The 16,871-nt window shown below is 39.4% G+C and overlaps 1 protein-coding gene across 3 annotated transcripts in view; it reads right to left on the bottom strand.

Moving 5' to 3' along the window:
* The window catches only part of spryd3 (SPRY domain containing 3), a 65,364-nt gene that overhangs the window by 39,790 nt on the left and 8,703 nt on the right, over positions 1-16,871 (bottom strand). For all 3 annotated transcript variants that reach the window (XM_042491815.1, XM_042491816.1, XM_042491817.1), the window contains exons 5-6: positions 16,225-16,360; positions 15,931-16,119 (exon numbers count right to left, since the gene is read on the bottom strand). In XM_042491815.1, the coding sequence (XP_042347749.1) occupies positions 15,931-16,119; positions 16,225-16,360 (325 nt within the window). The remainder of the gene's footprint in view (positions 1-15,930; positions 16,120-16,224; positions 16,361-16,871) is intronic.

Genomic DNA, 16,871 nt, shown 5'->3' with positions numbered 1-16,871 from the left:
TATTTTTTCATGCACAAAGGGAAATGTCTAAGTATCTACATATTGCAATTGCATCATTTGTTATACGGAAAAACAAATGTTTACAAAACAATTTTGTTTTTTTTGTTTCAAACTGTACTGAATTTATCTTTCAGATTTTAATCGTCAATGATCGCCCATCAAACTTTAACCTCTTCACTCTCTATGGTGGACTTTTAATAAAATCATGCAGAAAATGCCCAAATCATTAAAAAAAAAAAAAAAAAAAAAAAAAAAGATAACCAATGTGGGGACAAAAAAAAAAGTTAGGGAAATTGTCCAAAATCTACATTTCATAATTCACATAATTTTATGTTTATTTTATTTTTCTGAATTATTATTTTCTAAGCACCTTTTTTCAGGTAATTTCCTTTTTTTGTTTATTGTTTGTTTTAAACAAATTATTAGACGCAATTTATTATTATTTTTGGGTATTTATTTTGTACGTTTTTTTTTCTTGCTAACTTTTGGGACATTTCTTCTGAAGTTGTGCATTTCCCTTTTTTGTTTTTGTAAGTAAATTTGCTCAGGTTTCAAAGGGTTAAACTAGAGCCTGTGTCGTCGGTCATGTAATTGTATCAGCTAATAGTGATCAGTCTGCATGACGCTGCAGAAAACTGCTGATCAAATTGTCACAAATGGGTCTTGACAACAGAAAACACACAATGAAAATGCTGGTAGACAAAATTCTGTAATGTTTTCTACCTGATGTCTGCCAATTTTGGTTTTCAAAACTTCCAATAGACTAACGGCTTGTAATAAAAAGAACAACAGCTTACTTTTCCCTAGAGTCTTTATTGCAGGGTGCTGCTGCCGTGCAGATTAACAATAATGGAGACGAAGTATATCTCACATTGCTGGAGGCAAAACCAAATTTCTATTTATTCATTTCGTACTCTGCAGATTTATTGTCTGCATTAATATTAGCTGTGTCCTTTGGTCTCCTTAACCTAATGCACTTTCATGTCTGGACAAAAACAGTCCTTTTGGGAAACGAGGAAGAGTTTCGGTGCAATGAGCATTCAGTCACACCTTCTTTTTTTTTTGCCTCTTGCTGCTGAGTAATGGAAGGAGGAGAGAGACGAGAGGGCAGGAAAAAGAGACGTAGCCTTGAGCGAAGCATGCCTCACTGAGATAGCTGACAATCTCTGTCTTTCTCTCTCGCTCCTATAATTCGGAGTGCTGAGAATGGTAATGGTGGTGTGCAAGGCCGTGTTTTGTTGAGCGGCTGCCTGGGAAACAGATGTAACGCCCAGAGAGCGGTCCTGCCAATTTCCTGTCACACCTAATGGGGGAACTTTAAGAAAGGTGAAACTGAAATTAAGAGACCTCCTCTTCATAATGTGGTTCACACTTGTCAACCAAACTGTGATCTGATAAGACAACAGCTGCTGAGTCAACATACTTAACTTTCTGTCTCGTATTACTATTATTTTCAGTAAATTTTGGAGGCATGCCTCTTTGTCTATTTCTATTTTCACATGTTGTTTTTGTAAAAGTGTTATTTTATTTTTGTCCCCTTCTCTTTCATCTCCTAGCTCTGCACATTTCATCTTCACTGCTATTTCTTCCCGCATAATAAATCCTTACAATTCATGTGCTTAAACACTCAAATATGGACATTGAAATGTGAATGATCTGGGCCAAATGTGCCACTTTAATTTGGAAAATACATGAGCTGGCCTTGTCCTTGTCCAGAGGCTGTGATTCCCCGCTCTAATTCATCTCTCACTTGGCTTGGATGCCCTCCAGTCGCTAAATCTGACTTGTCCATCAGTCACTCTTTTGGCCATAAGGCGACCAAGATGAATAATCTGACGGACAGAAAACCACCGCCACGATGCCACAGCTGGTTACAGCCACTCTGTTATGCCGCTTTTTTAATGAGCGAGCAGCAAACAGGTGATGTTTGTATCACAGTGTTATTCTAAACCACGGTATTAAATCCCCAAAGGTATGTTTTTCACTAATATCATATATATAGATAGGCACTCTTCTTTCTATTAAACTCATTGTATGTAGTGCACAGCACGCACCACCAGAGCTCAGTCTCCAGCCTCCACTGGTGCAACAGGCAGCTGAGCTTAAAGACACAGCGACACCCAGTGGTGGAGGGAGAAGTTACAGGATTGTAAACAGCAGGTGGCCAGCAGAGAGACTCTGTGGAATAACGGCATGTTTTTTTTCACTTCCAACTTGGTGAATTAAGGATCTATTTTGACCAAACCAGAGTTAGTGATTGTTGGAACAGTGGACTTACTAACTAGATTACTAGCAAGTTTTAATGAAATGTGTTTTATGATGAGTTAATGAGGCAATTGAGCCTCAAATCTCACAAACCACTTTTTTTTTTTAAATTATCATAATGAACATGGTCAATACATCTCAGTTGGAGCATTATCATTATCTTGCACAATTAACAAATATTAAAAACACTGAAAAACTACATTTCATGTCTCCATGATGTATCATTGATCAGCTGCTTATAATGCAATTGTAAATGACGTCTAAATAAGGATTTACTATTGGATCGGCCTGTGTAAAGGGAGCAGCTATTCCAGTGATTGATGGCACGATAAATGACTGTCCTTTTTAAAGACTTTGGACAAGGTAGCATATTTTGGCCTGTTCTGGTGAAATGACTGTAAAAGTTAATGTATTTGTTAGTTTGAATGTGTAAAAACTCAAGTCTTGCAGAATAAATACCATCACTGAAGAATATGGCTTTGCTTAGGGCAAGCATTTTCTCTACTTGTAGTCATAAGAGTTTACGATGCATGCTATCCGCGCTCGTTCTTATGGGACAATGTAGGACAAGTCTAGCTGCTCTTGTCTGGGCAATTTGTAGTGTCCTCAATGCACCTTTTGATGCGGAGAACCATACAAGTGAGCAATAGTACAGGTAGGTTAAAATTAAAGATTTAACTACTTGCCCCAGAATAGGCCCCAGAACATAGGAAAGGCATTTTCTTGGCATGGAGATGCCAAAGTTGAATTCAAAAGGTGTACAATTGTATTTCTCTGTTTAATAAGGAAAACAGGAAAATTACTTTACACTTTTTGTGGGTTTCTTTTGTGTATTTATTGGTGTCAAAAGCTGGACTCACAGCCTCCCCACAGGGAGGGGTGTGTCTGTGCTGTTTGGTTAGGGCTGCACACTTATACTGTCATACATTGTAAACACTGGGGAAATTTAGGAAAGGTATGAAGGTATGAAATATTGCATACCGCCTAAGCCTAGTTTGTACTGAATGCATCCACTGGTGCTGAACGGTGTTAAAAGTACTCCACCTAAACCATGACATGACTTTGTTTATATTAACATGAAACACACTACATTAGCTCGCTCGTTTGAGTTATAAATCACTTAAACAAAACCGCTACAACTCCCTACTGCTTATTAATCCAAAAGTTCGGATATTTTAAAACATTTCCTTCATGTTCAAACTAAACTTTACCAGCAGGTTCTTCACCAGCGCCTCAAACATCCATTTCATTTTAAAACTTTTGTTATTTTAAAGAGGTACATCCAAAACAAATCACTCACTAATTACAAAACTTTAACAACTTTCTTGTTCAAGCGTGTAATGCGTCATGTGATATCAAAAGTGCTTGCCGTGGGTCTGACCTTGTTTAACATGGTTAGGAAGTTCAAAGAGATGCTTAGCACCAAAAATATGCAAAAATCAAAACACAGCCTGTAATTACCATAGCACTGACACAGTAAGTGAGGTGGAGTAAGGTGAACAAGTATTTACTGTTCGGAGACAAGACGGTATTTGCCTGGATGCATGCAGCGTGCCTCGCGGCAACATCCCCACCTGCAGCAACACTGCCACTACCTTTATGTCCTGACAGAGATCTGGTATGACACGCTTGCAATAACATTTGAATACTACGCAACCGCCACAAGTTATTTCATAAAACAACGCCCAAAAACAATAAAGACGTGCTTTGCATGTAGTCGCTCTGCAGGTTTAATCAATCAATCGTCCCTGTGAGATTTCCGAAACCTGCGAGTACCAAAGCCCCACATTGTCGACCTTCACAACTCATCACTCACTGGCCATGTGGAGCTTTTCATCACCTCTTAATACACTCCATTTATTATCACCATTAACACTGCTGGGAAGATGTTGCTCAAATTAACTTGCGGCTCCAATGCCAGCACGTATTGCCATCAGTGATGATTTATTTTGACAAAGTCATAAAAAGTTACAGTTTTACAGGAAGGTTGCCACCTTTATAGAAACACTTTACTCTTGAGGGTGAGAGATAAATAGCTCCAGAGCACGGGTGCCATGAAAAGATGGCAAGACATATTGATATAGAATAATAAATTCACAGTTTCTGTATTTAATGAAGTGTTTTATGTTTACACAAGTGCACTATTCAGGGTAATAAGTATGGCTGTTTTTATAACAATCTCTAGGATCCAAGTCAATATTAAGTATTTTACATCCAGCATTGTTTGCATTAATGTTAACTTGTTAGCGGTCTTCTTCATCCCTGACTTTGCTGGTGCAGAGCAGAATATCTTGGCGTGTTACTGCCTCCTGGAGATCAGCGCAATCGTCTGAGACCATTAGCAGGACTGTGTAACGTGTCACCTGTGCGCATGCATGTGCATATGCCTCTTTGTTTACATGCACAAGACAAAACAGTGATTCATCGCAAATCGATACATTAAAAAAAAAAAAGTGAAGAGGTTCAAAAGCATTTTCTGAGTTCAGTTTAACTCAACCAGAGGAAAAAAAGCCTGTTACTCAATCAAATGAGTACAGTATATTCTCAAGTTTGATGAATAACATGCACCACTCCAGGTGCAGAATGAGCCAAGCACAAATTATACTTTCCATGTCCACATAGCCAAGAGGGTCCACATGATGCAAATTTCTTCATCTGCCCATGAGGTTCGATGCATAACGTCCACGCAATGCACAAAATGTATGTCTGTGCAGGCTGTGCATGTGTGAACACAGCTGACGATGCAGAAACACACACTTTTTTTAACACTATTCTGGCAGAAAAAGCAGTGGTAGCTGGATTAAAAAAAAAAAAAAAAAACTTTTCGTGGCAGTGTTCTAGCATAAATGCATCAATGGCTCGGTAACAACATCCACTTTTCAGGGCAGTATCCCAGCAGAAAATGCACTGATGGCTCAGTAAAAAACAAATTTTTGCAGCACTATCTCTGCAGAAAATGCAACATCAGTACGGTAAAAATGAACCATGTTTCACAGCACTATTCTTGGTCACTAAAAAACCACTGTTTTGCTGTTTTTCTGCAAGAATGAATGAATGTACTTGCAGCCAAGTGCACAGCGGTGGTCTTCTATTCAGTAATGAGACCAGGCCAAATGTTTTAAATCATCAAATATAACTCTTATTACAAATGTGCGTAGCCCATCGTCACTATATTGTGAGCAAAGGAAATACAGCTACCGATACACCCGGATTGTGTGTAACACAAGCATCTAACATCACAATGGTGAAATCTGACACTCAACTATAAATCAAGGTGTGACTCCCGTAAAATCAACTATAAATCAGGCTTTAAAGCGGTCATTTGTGTGACACAGGTCTGCAACAACCAGCCAGCCTCCCGTCAGCCAGTCCAATGACATTCCTTTGATTAACTTATTGGTAGTTTCCTCTTTTCTCACGCTGCTCAGGTCAGAGAACTGGAGGCAACCATGACGGTGCCACTGCTCGGCCTGGGAGGCTGCAACCATAACAGCTTGATGGGAAAGCTGTGAACTTTCATCCAAGAGCAGTGTCATGTTGGGATTCTTGACTATTGTTCCCAGAGGAAGGAAGGAAGGAAGCAGGCAACCCTAGAGGGGCGTTGGTACTACAGCTGGCTGTGGAAACTGGAAAAGGTACAACGAGGAACGGAGCAACGATGATTTTTACTGGACAGCGATTGGTGTGGTTCAAAGTCACGTAAAGAAGATGCTCTCGAGAGGATACTGCAATGTGGAGCCAAACTTTTGTGCACCTCTACAGCACAAAAAAATGTGTCAGAGGGTAAGTTGCATACATCTTGAAGAGCTTTAATCTCCACGTGGGTTGGGGGAGGAGAGAGGCGGAGGGAGTGAACGTGAGATATGGGCTTCGAGGGAGCACCAGCACACTTGGGAAAACTGATAACTGCAGACTCAGGTGCTGTCCACTTACTTGTCGGCCCGCTCATCCGCAGCTGAGGGGATTAAGTTGGTGGGCACAGCGACTGCTGTGACAACAGGAGGCAGAGGATTGGAGGATCGTGTTCGCACTGAGCCGCACGTACGCAGTGGAAAGCCAGCCAAATGTCTCCTCTCCAGAATAACAGCAGAGCAGGGAGCAGGAGCATGGTGGCATGTGGATTTTTATCAAACATGCTGTGTTTGCCTAAGACACCTTCAGCTGACAGTCATGACAAAGAGAAAGTAAATCCATCAATGTATGCACAATGAGCTCATTTTACACAAGTCGAGAAGCCAGATCATTTGTAAAGGAACATTTAATTTATTGGAGGCCAACAAAAGCAGCGAAAACTGGAGCCAACACATCAGTCAAATCTCTCTGCACAGTGTTCATGCTTTGAGTCATCAGATGAGCTCAGGTTTTTTAAATGTCATGTGATCAAAATATTTTCTTTCCTCTATTTAAGGTCCAGTATGTAGGATTTAGGGGGATATGTTGTCAGAAATAGAATAAAATATCATAAATATGCTTTCTCTAGTGTATAATCACCTGAAAATAAGAATCGGTGGGTTTTTTTAGGTTAGAATGAGCTGTTTAAATCTACATAAGGAAGCAGCCATGTTTCTACAGTAGCCCAGAACGGACAAACCAAACACTGGCTCTAGATAGAGCCAATCACATTTAGCATTAGCCACTGTAGTTAGAAGTCCCTCTGCAATAAGCAGCATTGGCAAAACACAGCTTTATTATGTGTTTTTACTGGTTTTAACTGTTGGGTCTGTTTATTTTGGAGAGAAAGAGACCTCTGTGGATAATTCGGCTCCTGGTATAAAACTCCTGAACATCTGGATTGTACGTTAACAAAGAAAAAAAAAAAAAAGATGACCACATATTAGCAGGTGGTAGGCTAACGGCAATGATCTGATGTGCCAAACAGCATCTGAGAAACACTGATTTGTGACACGAAACGAAGCTTTATTTTGTATTTTTACTGGTTTTAATCCCCCGGTCTGTTTCTTTTGAATAGAAAGAGACCTCTGCGGATAATTCGTTGCGACTAAAAACCTCCTGAACAATGAAGAAGGAATTCTCACCAGGAGAAGTTTCAGCTGGTTGCAATCTGCAATCTTCACTGCTAGATGCAACAAAATCCCCATGAATCTCACACACTTGACCATTAAAAGAGTAAATTACTATAAACTAACTACAAAAGCGTCACTGCCGCAACTTGTTGTGATGCACAATAGTACAACATTTAAAGCCAGAATTTTTTCATCTTTTTGGGGCTCTCAGATTGTATAAAGTGCCACTAGTTCGTCAAAATGACAGCTGCACAAGCAACACTTTGCAAATAAAGATTCATTTGACAGATCTGAAATTATAAATGAGTATAAAAGCATAAATGTCATGTTTCAAATAGTTAACTATAGTTAGCTGATTGTCTGCATTTTCTTGCTTATGACCCCCTGTTCTTAAAGTGATAACAAGTAATTTAAAAAAAGTAGAATAGTTTTATTTTATTTTTTTTACCTGCAGTGTACTTTTTTTCCTTCTCTGGGACAATAGCAGGCACCAGCAAAAATAATTATTATTTAAATTATCATCATTAGCAGAAAAAGCATGTGTTAAAGCAGTAGCAGAATCATCACTGACATAAAATAATAATTTCTTCTTTTTCACATTTTAAAAATGACACTGATATTAAGAGTTTGTTTGGAAAATCTCATTTGGATTAAATGTTTGACGATGCAATGTTTCCGTGTTAATTTACTGCAACTGTTAAAGCATTTACATTAAATCTGCACATTACTGGCAGCATCCATTTGAGGACTGCTGATAAAAATGATCTTTTAACCACATCTGGTGAAATGAATGTGTTGTATTTTGTCCATATTAGATAAACACCAAAATAATAAATCTCAGTGATAAAAGAAATAATGTCTTTCTGTTACTGTTTTCTGCTGTTTAATTCCTCTGTGCAGATCTGCAGTATCAGGGCTGCTGAGGCATTAATCACCATCAGTTTATTGTTAATAAAATATTTGTTACCAAATGAAGGATAAATTGCACAAAGTGTAACACTGCAGAGAGATAAACGTTCATTTGGAATGGTGCTGCTCTTGAGGAGAGTTAATAAATTTTAAATATCTGCCACAAGTTCATGTTTACATTTTGCAGAATGACAAACGTGCTTTCATCACATATCAAGCTGCCAGTGAAACTCTTTATAGGCAACACAGAGCCAACAAAGGCACAGCCGTCCAATCAAAACTCACTCCATCTACCTCATTTTTCCCACTCAAGTAGAACCACGAGGGCAGAATATTCATTTCAACCATATCGTTCAGACACCTTTCAAAATTATTTAAACATCTGAACACAAAGTACATTGGTTTGATTTCTTCTTCAAAAACAGTGGAAACAAGAAAAGGAGCAACTTAACAAGTAATGTCTTGCAAATTGCAAGATTTTAAAGATTTTTATGAAAAAAAAAAAGGTTTTAAAGTAAGGGAAAAATGTCCAGAAAACTATATTTTCTATTACTATAATTAAATACTTAAACTTTTGTTTCGGAACCTTTTTTTTCTTTTTCTTTTTGCACATTTTTTGATTAATGTCTTCTATTGTTGCTTATTGCTTTCTTCCAATGTTTTTGAAAGATGTTTGGCCAATTTGATCAGGTTTCAAATGGTTAAATTAATGCATTGTGTTTTGTCTGTGAAAACTTAGGGTTAGGGAGAAATTTTGCCCAAATATGTACTTACGTATATAAAACAAATAATAAACAAGTAAATTCTGTGAATTTTTCTTTTTTTAAGCTACATATTATTTTGAGATTTAACAATTAAATTTCAGAAAAAAAAGATGCATAAAACTGTCACTTTTGTGTCTTCTATGCCACTTTTAAGATTTAGGAAAAAATAATTAATGACATTTTAAGACCAAATTAAGGCCTTATTTACTTATTATTGCCTTTTAAGACTTTTAAATGATCCGCAGGGACCCTGGCCTTCACACGAGTGATTTAAAAGCTTAAAAGGAACAAGGAGTTAGAAAATAAAGAACGAAATAAGGAGTGAAAACTGTGAACTCCCTGAAAAGGAAAAAGTTTCCTTTTATACCGACTGTATCAGAGCCGTTTTCAAGGACAACCGAGATTTAATGACGAGAAATAGAAAGACAGAGTTATAAAACAGATAAACACTCGAGTGGATAGAACAGAAGCAAGAGGGGGGAATATTTGGCGAGGCAGGTGTGATGACAGTGGGCAGAAATCTGGGATCAGATACCCACCTATCTAAACAGGAGTGGCCTCCCCCCCAACTGTAATGTAAGCAGCTCACAAAGGCAAAGACTTAGCTGCAGACAAGTCGCTACCATCACCATTGTGCTCTTTGCATTCTGCGGCTTTGCACTTCTCAGAACCGCCTCATCAAAAGCATACCAGTCAGAAAAGTCATTTATCTTGCAGCAATCTTTTCCGTCACCCTGTTCTTTTACAATCAGTAAGGATAGCTATCATCCGGAACGGTTATTATCCACACTTATCAAACAGCGACGTGTAAAAACTATTTCCCCGTTTTGACCGAATGTACACGAGGTGGTGTTGGGTGAAACAAACAACCCAGCAGCCACAGAGGTGTAATGCATCTATGGCAACCGAACGATAGATCAGTAAATCATCGGAAACCACCAAGACTGGAAACATCTCTTGCTTGGCCGCACGTGCGAGAAAGGAGGAAAAATATTTCCATGCCCTTTAAAATATAGCTGAGAGCTACGGGCTCGACAAGAAGGAGTAAAATGTTGGTGACATCCACAGGAGCTCTGTTTGGAGAGAGCAAACAGAAAGTGAGGAGGATACAGGAGAGAAGAGGAGAGGAGGGAGATAAAGATACAGGAGAGAAGAGGAGAGGTGGCGTGGACAGAGAAAAGAGGAGATAAGAGAAATATAAAATAATAGAAAATAGAGAACAGGTAGATTCAGGAGAGGAGTGGAAAGTATTTAAAAGAGGGGGGAGAAAAGGGAGAGGAGAGAGGGAACAAGAAAGAGGAGAAAAAGGAGAGGAGAGAGGGAACAAGAAAGAGAATAGAGAGGACAAAAATACAGGTGAGGAGAGGGGAAGGAGGAGGAGTAGAAAAACTGGAAGAAGGGTAAAGAATAGAAAGAGGAGAGGAAAGAGAGGCAGAGGAGAGGAAAAAAGGATGGAGGAGAAGAAGGGAGAAAAGGAGGAGAGAGAAGGACAGATGAAAAAGAAATATGGGCACAGAAACAAGGACAGTGGAAAGAAAGAGAGGAGGAGATGAGGAGAGAGTAAAGATTAGGAGAGGAGACAAGAAGAAGAGGAGAAGAAACAGGGGAAGGGAAAAGGAGAAGGAACAAGGACAGAGGAGAGGAAACAAGAGGAGGAAAAGAAAGGAGGAGAGGGGAGAGGAGAAGGAGAGAGGGGAGAAAAAAGCGACAGAGGAGAGCAGGAGAGTAGAGAAGGGATAAAGATAAAGGAGCAAAGAGGAGACTAGGTCAAAGGAAAGGAGAGGAGAGGAGAGGAGAGGAGAGGAGAGGAGAGGAGAGGAGAGGAGAGGAGAGAGAGGAGAGGAGAGGAGAGGAGGACTCTGTGTTCACATATTCAAAGTCGACACTTGGAAAGTTGAGAGTTTCTGGTTGAAACCGCACAATGAAATGAATTAGAAGTCAAAACCAACAGAGAGATTAAGTGAGACCACCTTGTGGCTGACATAATGTTCTCCCCTTAAAGCATAATCTTACCTCACACTAATCCTGCAACTCCTTCAAAACAAACCTCCTCTTTCCCCTCACTCCTCCTCCTCCTCCTATCTTTTAATTTCCTTTGCCGCACTTCCTTTTATTGCTCTTGTTGCTCTACAAACTTTCACTGCCATTCCAGGACGCAGCAACTGTCTCTGTTGTCCCACACCCAACCCTGTCTCCAGTGTCCTCACTAAATCCTGCACTTGTCAAAACTTGACAGCCCTATCAGTCTGAGTGTAGCACCCGCTTAACCCTTTGAAACCTGAGCAAATTAGCTTGATTTCGTTCCAAAACACAGGAAGAGGGCAATGAGCAAAATGACAAGAAATTACACAAAAACTGGCAAAGGGAAAAAAAACATTTTTTAAAAAAAAAAAAGAGTAAAAAGTTAAAAGAAAATTGCCTGAAATTAGCATGAAAAGCAAGACAAAAATAATCTATGATGATCTGAAAATGCTAAAAAAAAAAAAACATATATGTATTCTACAACACAAATTTTAATATATAACTATAAAAATCATTACTATGTTTTTTCAAATATATTTTATATTTATATTATATTTTATTCTACATATATATATAAATGTCATTTTTGAGTCACATTTCACAAATTTGATCATTGATCACATTTCTCCAAGTTTTGATCCTTGTCTTTTTTTCACGTTTTTGAATGAAACCGATTTGAGTTCAAACGTTTAACTGTTAAATGCATCTGGGTGTAACACAGAAAAACTGATTTTGTACTGTAAGGGTTTTAAAGGGTTAAACCCTTACAGTCGGTCCGTTTACATGATGTTAGAAAAAGTCTCATTTTTGTGTTAGTCAAACTAAAACTGAACTTTTAAAGTAAATGTAAATATATGTAAATCCTCGTTCGTAAGAGCTGTGATAAAGCGGTGAAAATATTCTAAATATAGCACAAACTTAAACTGATATTGATTTTTTAGGTGACTTCAAACTAATCAATGAAGGCAGAGTTTGCGCAGCGCTATCTGATTATATGTACGTGACAGCGGTTTGTACCCCAAACTTATTGTAAATAAAAATTATTTGGCCTGTGGCAACAAGCTGAAAGGGGGCATTTCTCCACCAAGCATGGCATCATAAATCGATTCTTCCTCGGTGCACGTATACTGGGACAAATGGCCTAATAGTTATAACTGTAGCTTGACTTAATCCGTGCATGAAAATGTACTGACTGATGACTGACGTTGTGGATCCTGGGGGCTAATGGTAGCAGGAGAGAAAAGTCAAAAGAAAAGGAGAAAAGAAGAAATCACTGCTGGACTGCAGAGCGGACCGTGCAGCCCAGCACCCCAGCTGTGAAAACCTCCAACCACATGAGAAAGAGTAAAAGATTCCTTAGAGTCCCGTTACTCCACTTATTGAATTTTTACAACCTGGTGGAGTGCCAGGCACTTGGCTGCACCAACGCGTTTCGTGCCATTGCCACTCCTCGGTCCAGAAAAACATAAGAGAGAAAGACAGACAGAGAGACAGACAGCTGGCTGAATCATCCCTCTCACCCACGGCTCTCTGCTTTCATGACCTCTGTCTGCTTTCAGACAAGATGACGGTCTCTGCGCTATATGTGTGGCAGATGATCGTGTACCGCCGCGGACAGACACGTTTATCACGTAACCACATACGGGACCCACACACAGGCTGGCCCCCATCTCTCCTGTGTCAATGAGAGACCTGCCTGTAGTCTTGTGGTTTTGAAGTCAGAGGAGATGAGAGCTCACACCTTCACACAGAACAAAGGTGCTACAGTTTCACTACAGTGAAGTGGTGGGAGTAAAGCATCGTGATAACGCTGATGATGACACAGTTGTTGCCAACAATGAATTCCATTCGACTGGCTCACAAAAGCTACTTGAATCATAGTTTAGTCTGAGTCTGAGAAAACAGCCCTCAACCTGAACTCTAACCCTCTAACCCTTTAACCCCACCACCAACGAGGCCGAACATCAGTCCGCAGGGTAAGAAGTGCAGGGAAACCAGCTCACCCCAAAGTCTCGAGCGAAAAATTTACGCAGAGCTCTCAAATACCGTATTGTTGGTACTGCAGTTTGTTTGGTTTTTTTTAACGCAAAAATTAATATTTCTTGTATATCTAGGTCCTGGAAATCAATAGCAAGCTGATAGTAAAGCACTTTTCAAGGTGAATGTTTGCTATAATTGACAATTTCCGATTATTTAAGTTTCATACACACAAGGGAAGCATGATATGGGATTTTTTGCTGGCATCTGATATGCTGATATATTACAACTTGTTTGGGGTTTTAGAGGGTATCGTATTCTGTAAAGACTGCAAAGACACCTGGGCTTAGGGCTAGGCGATATGGAAAAAAGTCTTATCACAATCCTTTTTTTCATATTAGTCGATATTGATATATATCATGATATACATTAAATTACTATTTCTGTCAAGCTTAAAGGTTCCCTTTTACTCCTAAGTGAGATATGAAAATATCATAAGGTTAATTTTGGTTTAAATATTTATTTTCTACTAAAATTCACAGAGGTCCAGTTACTAAAATATCCTCCTGACAAAGGTCTGAACCTCATGCCTTAAATCAACATCACGATTAATGGAACATTTTACTTCAATTCTGATTAATAAATGATTATTTTTGTGGTTTGTTTTTTGCCCTCATAGTTCACTGACAGTTTTATTTGACCATGGTTTATTGGAGGGCAATAAACATATGATTCATCATTATTTATTAAATTTTCCAGCATTATATAAAAATTAAAAGCTCCATCTTAAACAAACTTCAGGTAAATTTAAGCACATCGTGCTGATAATGGGCCAAACTCTGACTTCAACTTCTGTGACTCGCCTGTGAAATGTCTCTGCTATTAATCATTTAACTCAGGAATTACAAACTTTCGAGTACGGTGCTTTGAGGAGAAGCTGCGCTGCTGTCGACCATCATCTGTTTGATCCGCGATGATGAAACGCTGTGGCTGTCAAACACTCAGCTGTTCTGGAGTCAAAGTCGTTCACTTTTTTACATGATTGTTCAACACTTCTGCCCCCGCTGTGTTTTGGCGTGAGATTTTCCTAGGTATCATGAGAGCGTGAGACACACGGCAGATGCGTGGGAGTTGGACTTTTTTTTTCTCCGTTATTGATAGGACAGCTCTAAGACAGGAAAGGTAGGAAAGAGAGAGGGAGGGTTACATGCTGCAAAGGGCCACTGGTTGGAATTGAGCCCCAGCCGCCCCGAAGGCCTCAGCCTGTATGGGCGGCACACTCTACCAGGTGAGCTAGAGGTCGCCTCTTTATGCTGCAAATTTGCCTGAGAAAATATTTTGGAAAATTGTTGTTTACAAATTTGAACATTTAGCACTGATTGCATTTTGAAGAAAAGATATTTGAGAGTTTTCCTTGGGCATCAAAGTAGTCCAGGTCTGTCAATAAATATGGCATTCCTAGGAATCAAACTGATTTATAGTTTGCATGCTTTAATTATACACCCTTAAGTCTTATATTCTTTAATTCGCTTTGTGAGTGAGAGCAGCAACGGCAGCAAACAGATACTTTGCAGAGAAATAGCTTTGGTAGATAACAATGCATGTAGAAAAGTGGATCACTGAGCCTTTCTTGCTTAAGCATTAAGTACAGTTGTCAACAAAGAGGGATTTGCTAAAGAACAGGCAGTTGAAGGATCTTGTAAGACCAAAAAACAAACACTGAGAGCTGGCAACAACCACGCAGACTTACAAGCAACAGAAAAGCCGCACTGTAATCTGTCCCATTTATAAGGCATATGTTAGAAAAACAAACTAAATGTATGTGATGCACAAAATAAGGAACGCAAATAAACACTCATATGTCACACCATTATGTTCAACATTTCTGTGCTTAAGTGATTACCAGACTACTCATTTAGTGTACTGAGAAAATTACATAGATTATATATGTTGGCTTAACCTTAAATGGTACAGCCCGAAAAATGGGCAATGTTTTTTTTCTGTCTGATATTAATGAATACTTTGTCTGTTTTGCTACTGGTCAGGAGAGAGTCAGCAACTCACTTTGGTCTCTGCTAATGCAATTATTATTTTTCATGTTTTATAGTCTCGCTGCTTAAGGGGCCAACAGAGGCCGTGACAGAAAATGCTCGCACTATATTTCAATAATCTGCCTTCCATTTCAGTTGCTTACATTTAATACACAACTTACACAACTACGTCAAACTGTGCCCCCGTAACGTGTCAGGTTAGGAATAACAACTTGCTAATGTTGTAGTCAAGACCATACTAACCAATACCAAGATTTGACTAAGACCACAGAGTGCCGAGACCGAGACAAGACCAAGAATTTAAAGGGCCGAGACCAAGACCCAAGAAGGGCAGGACACTCTTGTGGACTTTGGTAGCATTTTAAGCAACTGAATGTTTCCATCAGATGATGGGTATCCCATAAGAAAAAAGGTATCAAAGGAGTACTCCTTTGGTACCAAAGTCACAAAGAGTCAATAAAAGTGGACTTCAGTAGAGGTTTGACCACTGTCTGGTTTAATTTAGCTGATGATACAAATCATGATTACCAAAATAATGGCAGTCATTTTTTTCTGCTTATTTCTTAATTTTTTTTTTTTTTTTTATTAGATAGGGAAGATCAAATGGGAAAGGGGAGAATGCAGCTGCTGACCTGCAGCAAGGACACAGCCTCTGTATGAGGGGCGTCCGCTCTACCAGGTGAGCTAATGGTCTCACCTGGAACCCTACCAAGCCATCAGCCAGCTCACATGAGTCATTGAAAACGTCTCTAATGTGGCTACTTAGAGAAACATGGTCACGTAATCGAATACTCACCATCTTTGTGTTAAATTAGACTAGAAATCAAACAGGACCATCATGCCCGTTCTGAACGTAACTAAAATGTTCCCAAAATGTTGTTTCACCATAAAGAAAACAAGATTTGTACTACTTCTTACCGTGCCGCTAACCCGGACGTCGTAAAGTCGCCCCCAGTCATCTTCATGGCTGTCCACCATCATCATACTATCATCTTCCTCCAGCAACCACTCCGCCTGCAGGTCGACCTTCACCTCCTCCCCCATGGAGTGCATCCCTACGGCGGGGAACAGCCCCTCTGCCGACACGGGAACCTCCACTGAACCGACCTGCAAAGACGAGGGAAACAATGGGTGAAACACAAGGAACAGCACAGACAGTTCAGCTCATGCAAATAAGGCACTGTGGATGTCATTGTGATTAAAAGCACCTACCTCTTTACCATTTTTGGTGAAAAATACTGTTGTAAAGCCTGCTTCAATATTTTCTGAGTGTATTCCACAGCCGATGCGGTCACCACGAGCACATTTTGGCCCAAACTGCTGTCCCACCGGGTTGCCGTTGTATAACCTTGGAAGAATTGAGGGATAATGCTTGTTACTGCGAAAAAATAACCATTTAATCATTACTTTTTTTGTAACTGAAATGATTTGCTTTTGACAGAGTGCTCTCTAGGTAGACAGCAATAACTGTATTTGGTCGACATCCTGCGTGCTGTGTTTTCGAAATCAATAACATACAAATCATTTATCAGACAAAAATGCAAAACACTCGCAGGTTCCAGCTCCTCCATTATGAGGATTTGCTGCTTTCTCCAGGTTTTTTGGGTTTTGGACTATTGGCCAGACAAAGCAAGCTATTCCAAGAGGTCACCTTGACCTCTCATAAACTGTTATAGGCATGTTTCACTGTTTGCTATTTTTTTCTTTTCTGCCACTATATATTTATGACCTAAAGATTTATGCCAGTGAAAAATGCAAAGTAAGAGCTGAGGAGAATCATATGGGGAATGAATGATGTAGTTATGTGTGGATGCAGCCCCAACAGGCCACAATCCATTTTCTCAAACCATGCAAGAAAC

This window comes from Plectropomus leopardus, chromosome 8 (assembly GCF_008729295.1).
Source record: "Plectropomus leopardus isolate mb chromosome 8, YSFRI_Pleo_2.0, whole genome shotgun sequence".
Classification (NCBI taxonomy): Eukaryota; Metazoa; Chordata; class Actinopteri; order Perciformes; family Serranidae; genus Plectropomus; species Plectropomus leopardus.
Note: the sequence above shows the minus strand (reverse complement) of the source record. Positions and strands in the feature narration are given on the sequence as shown.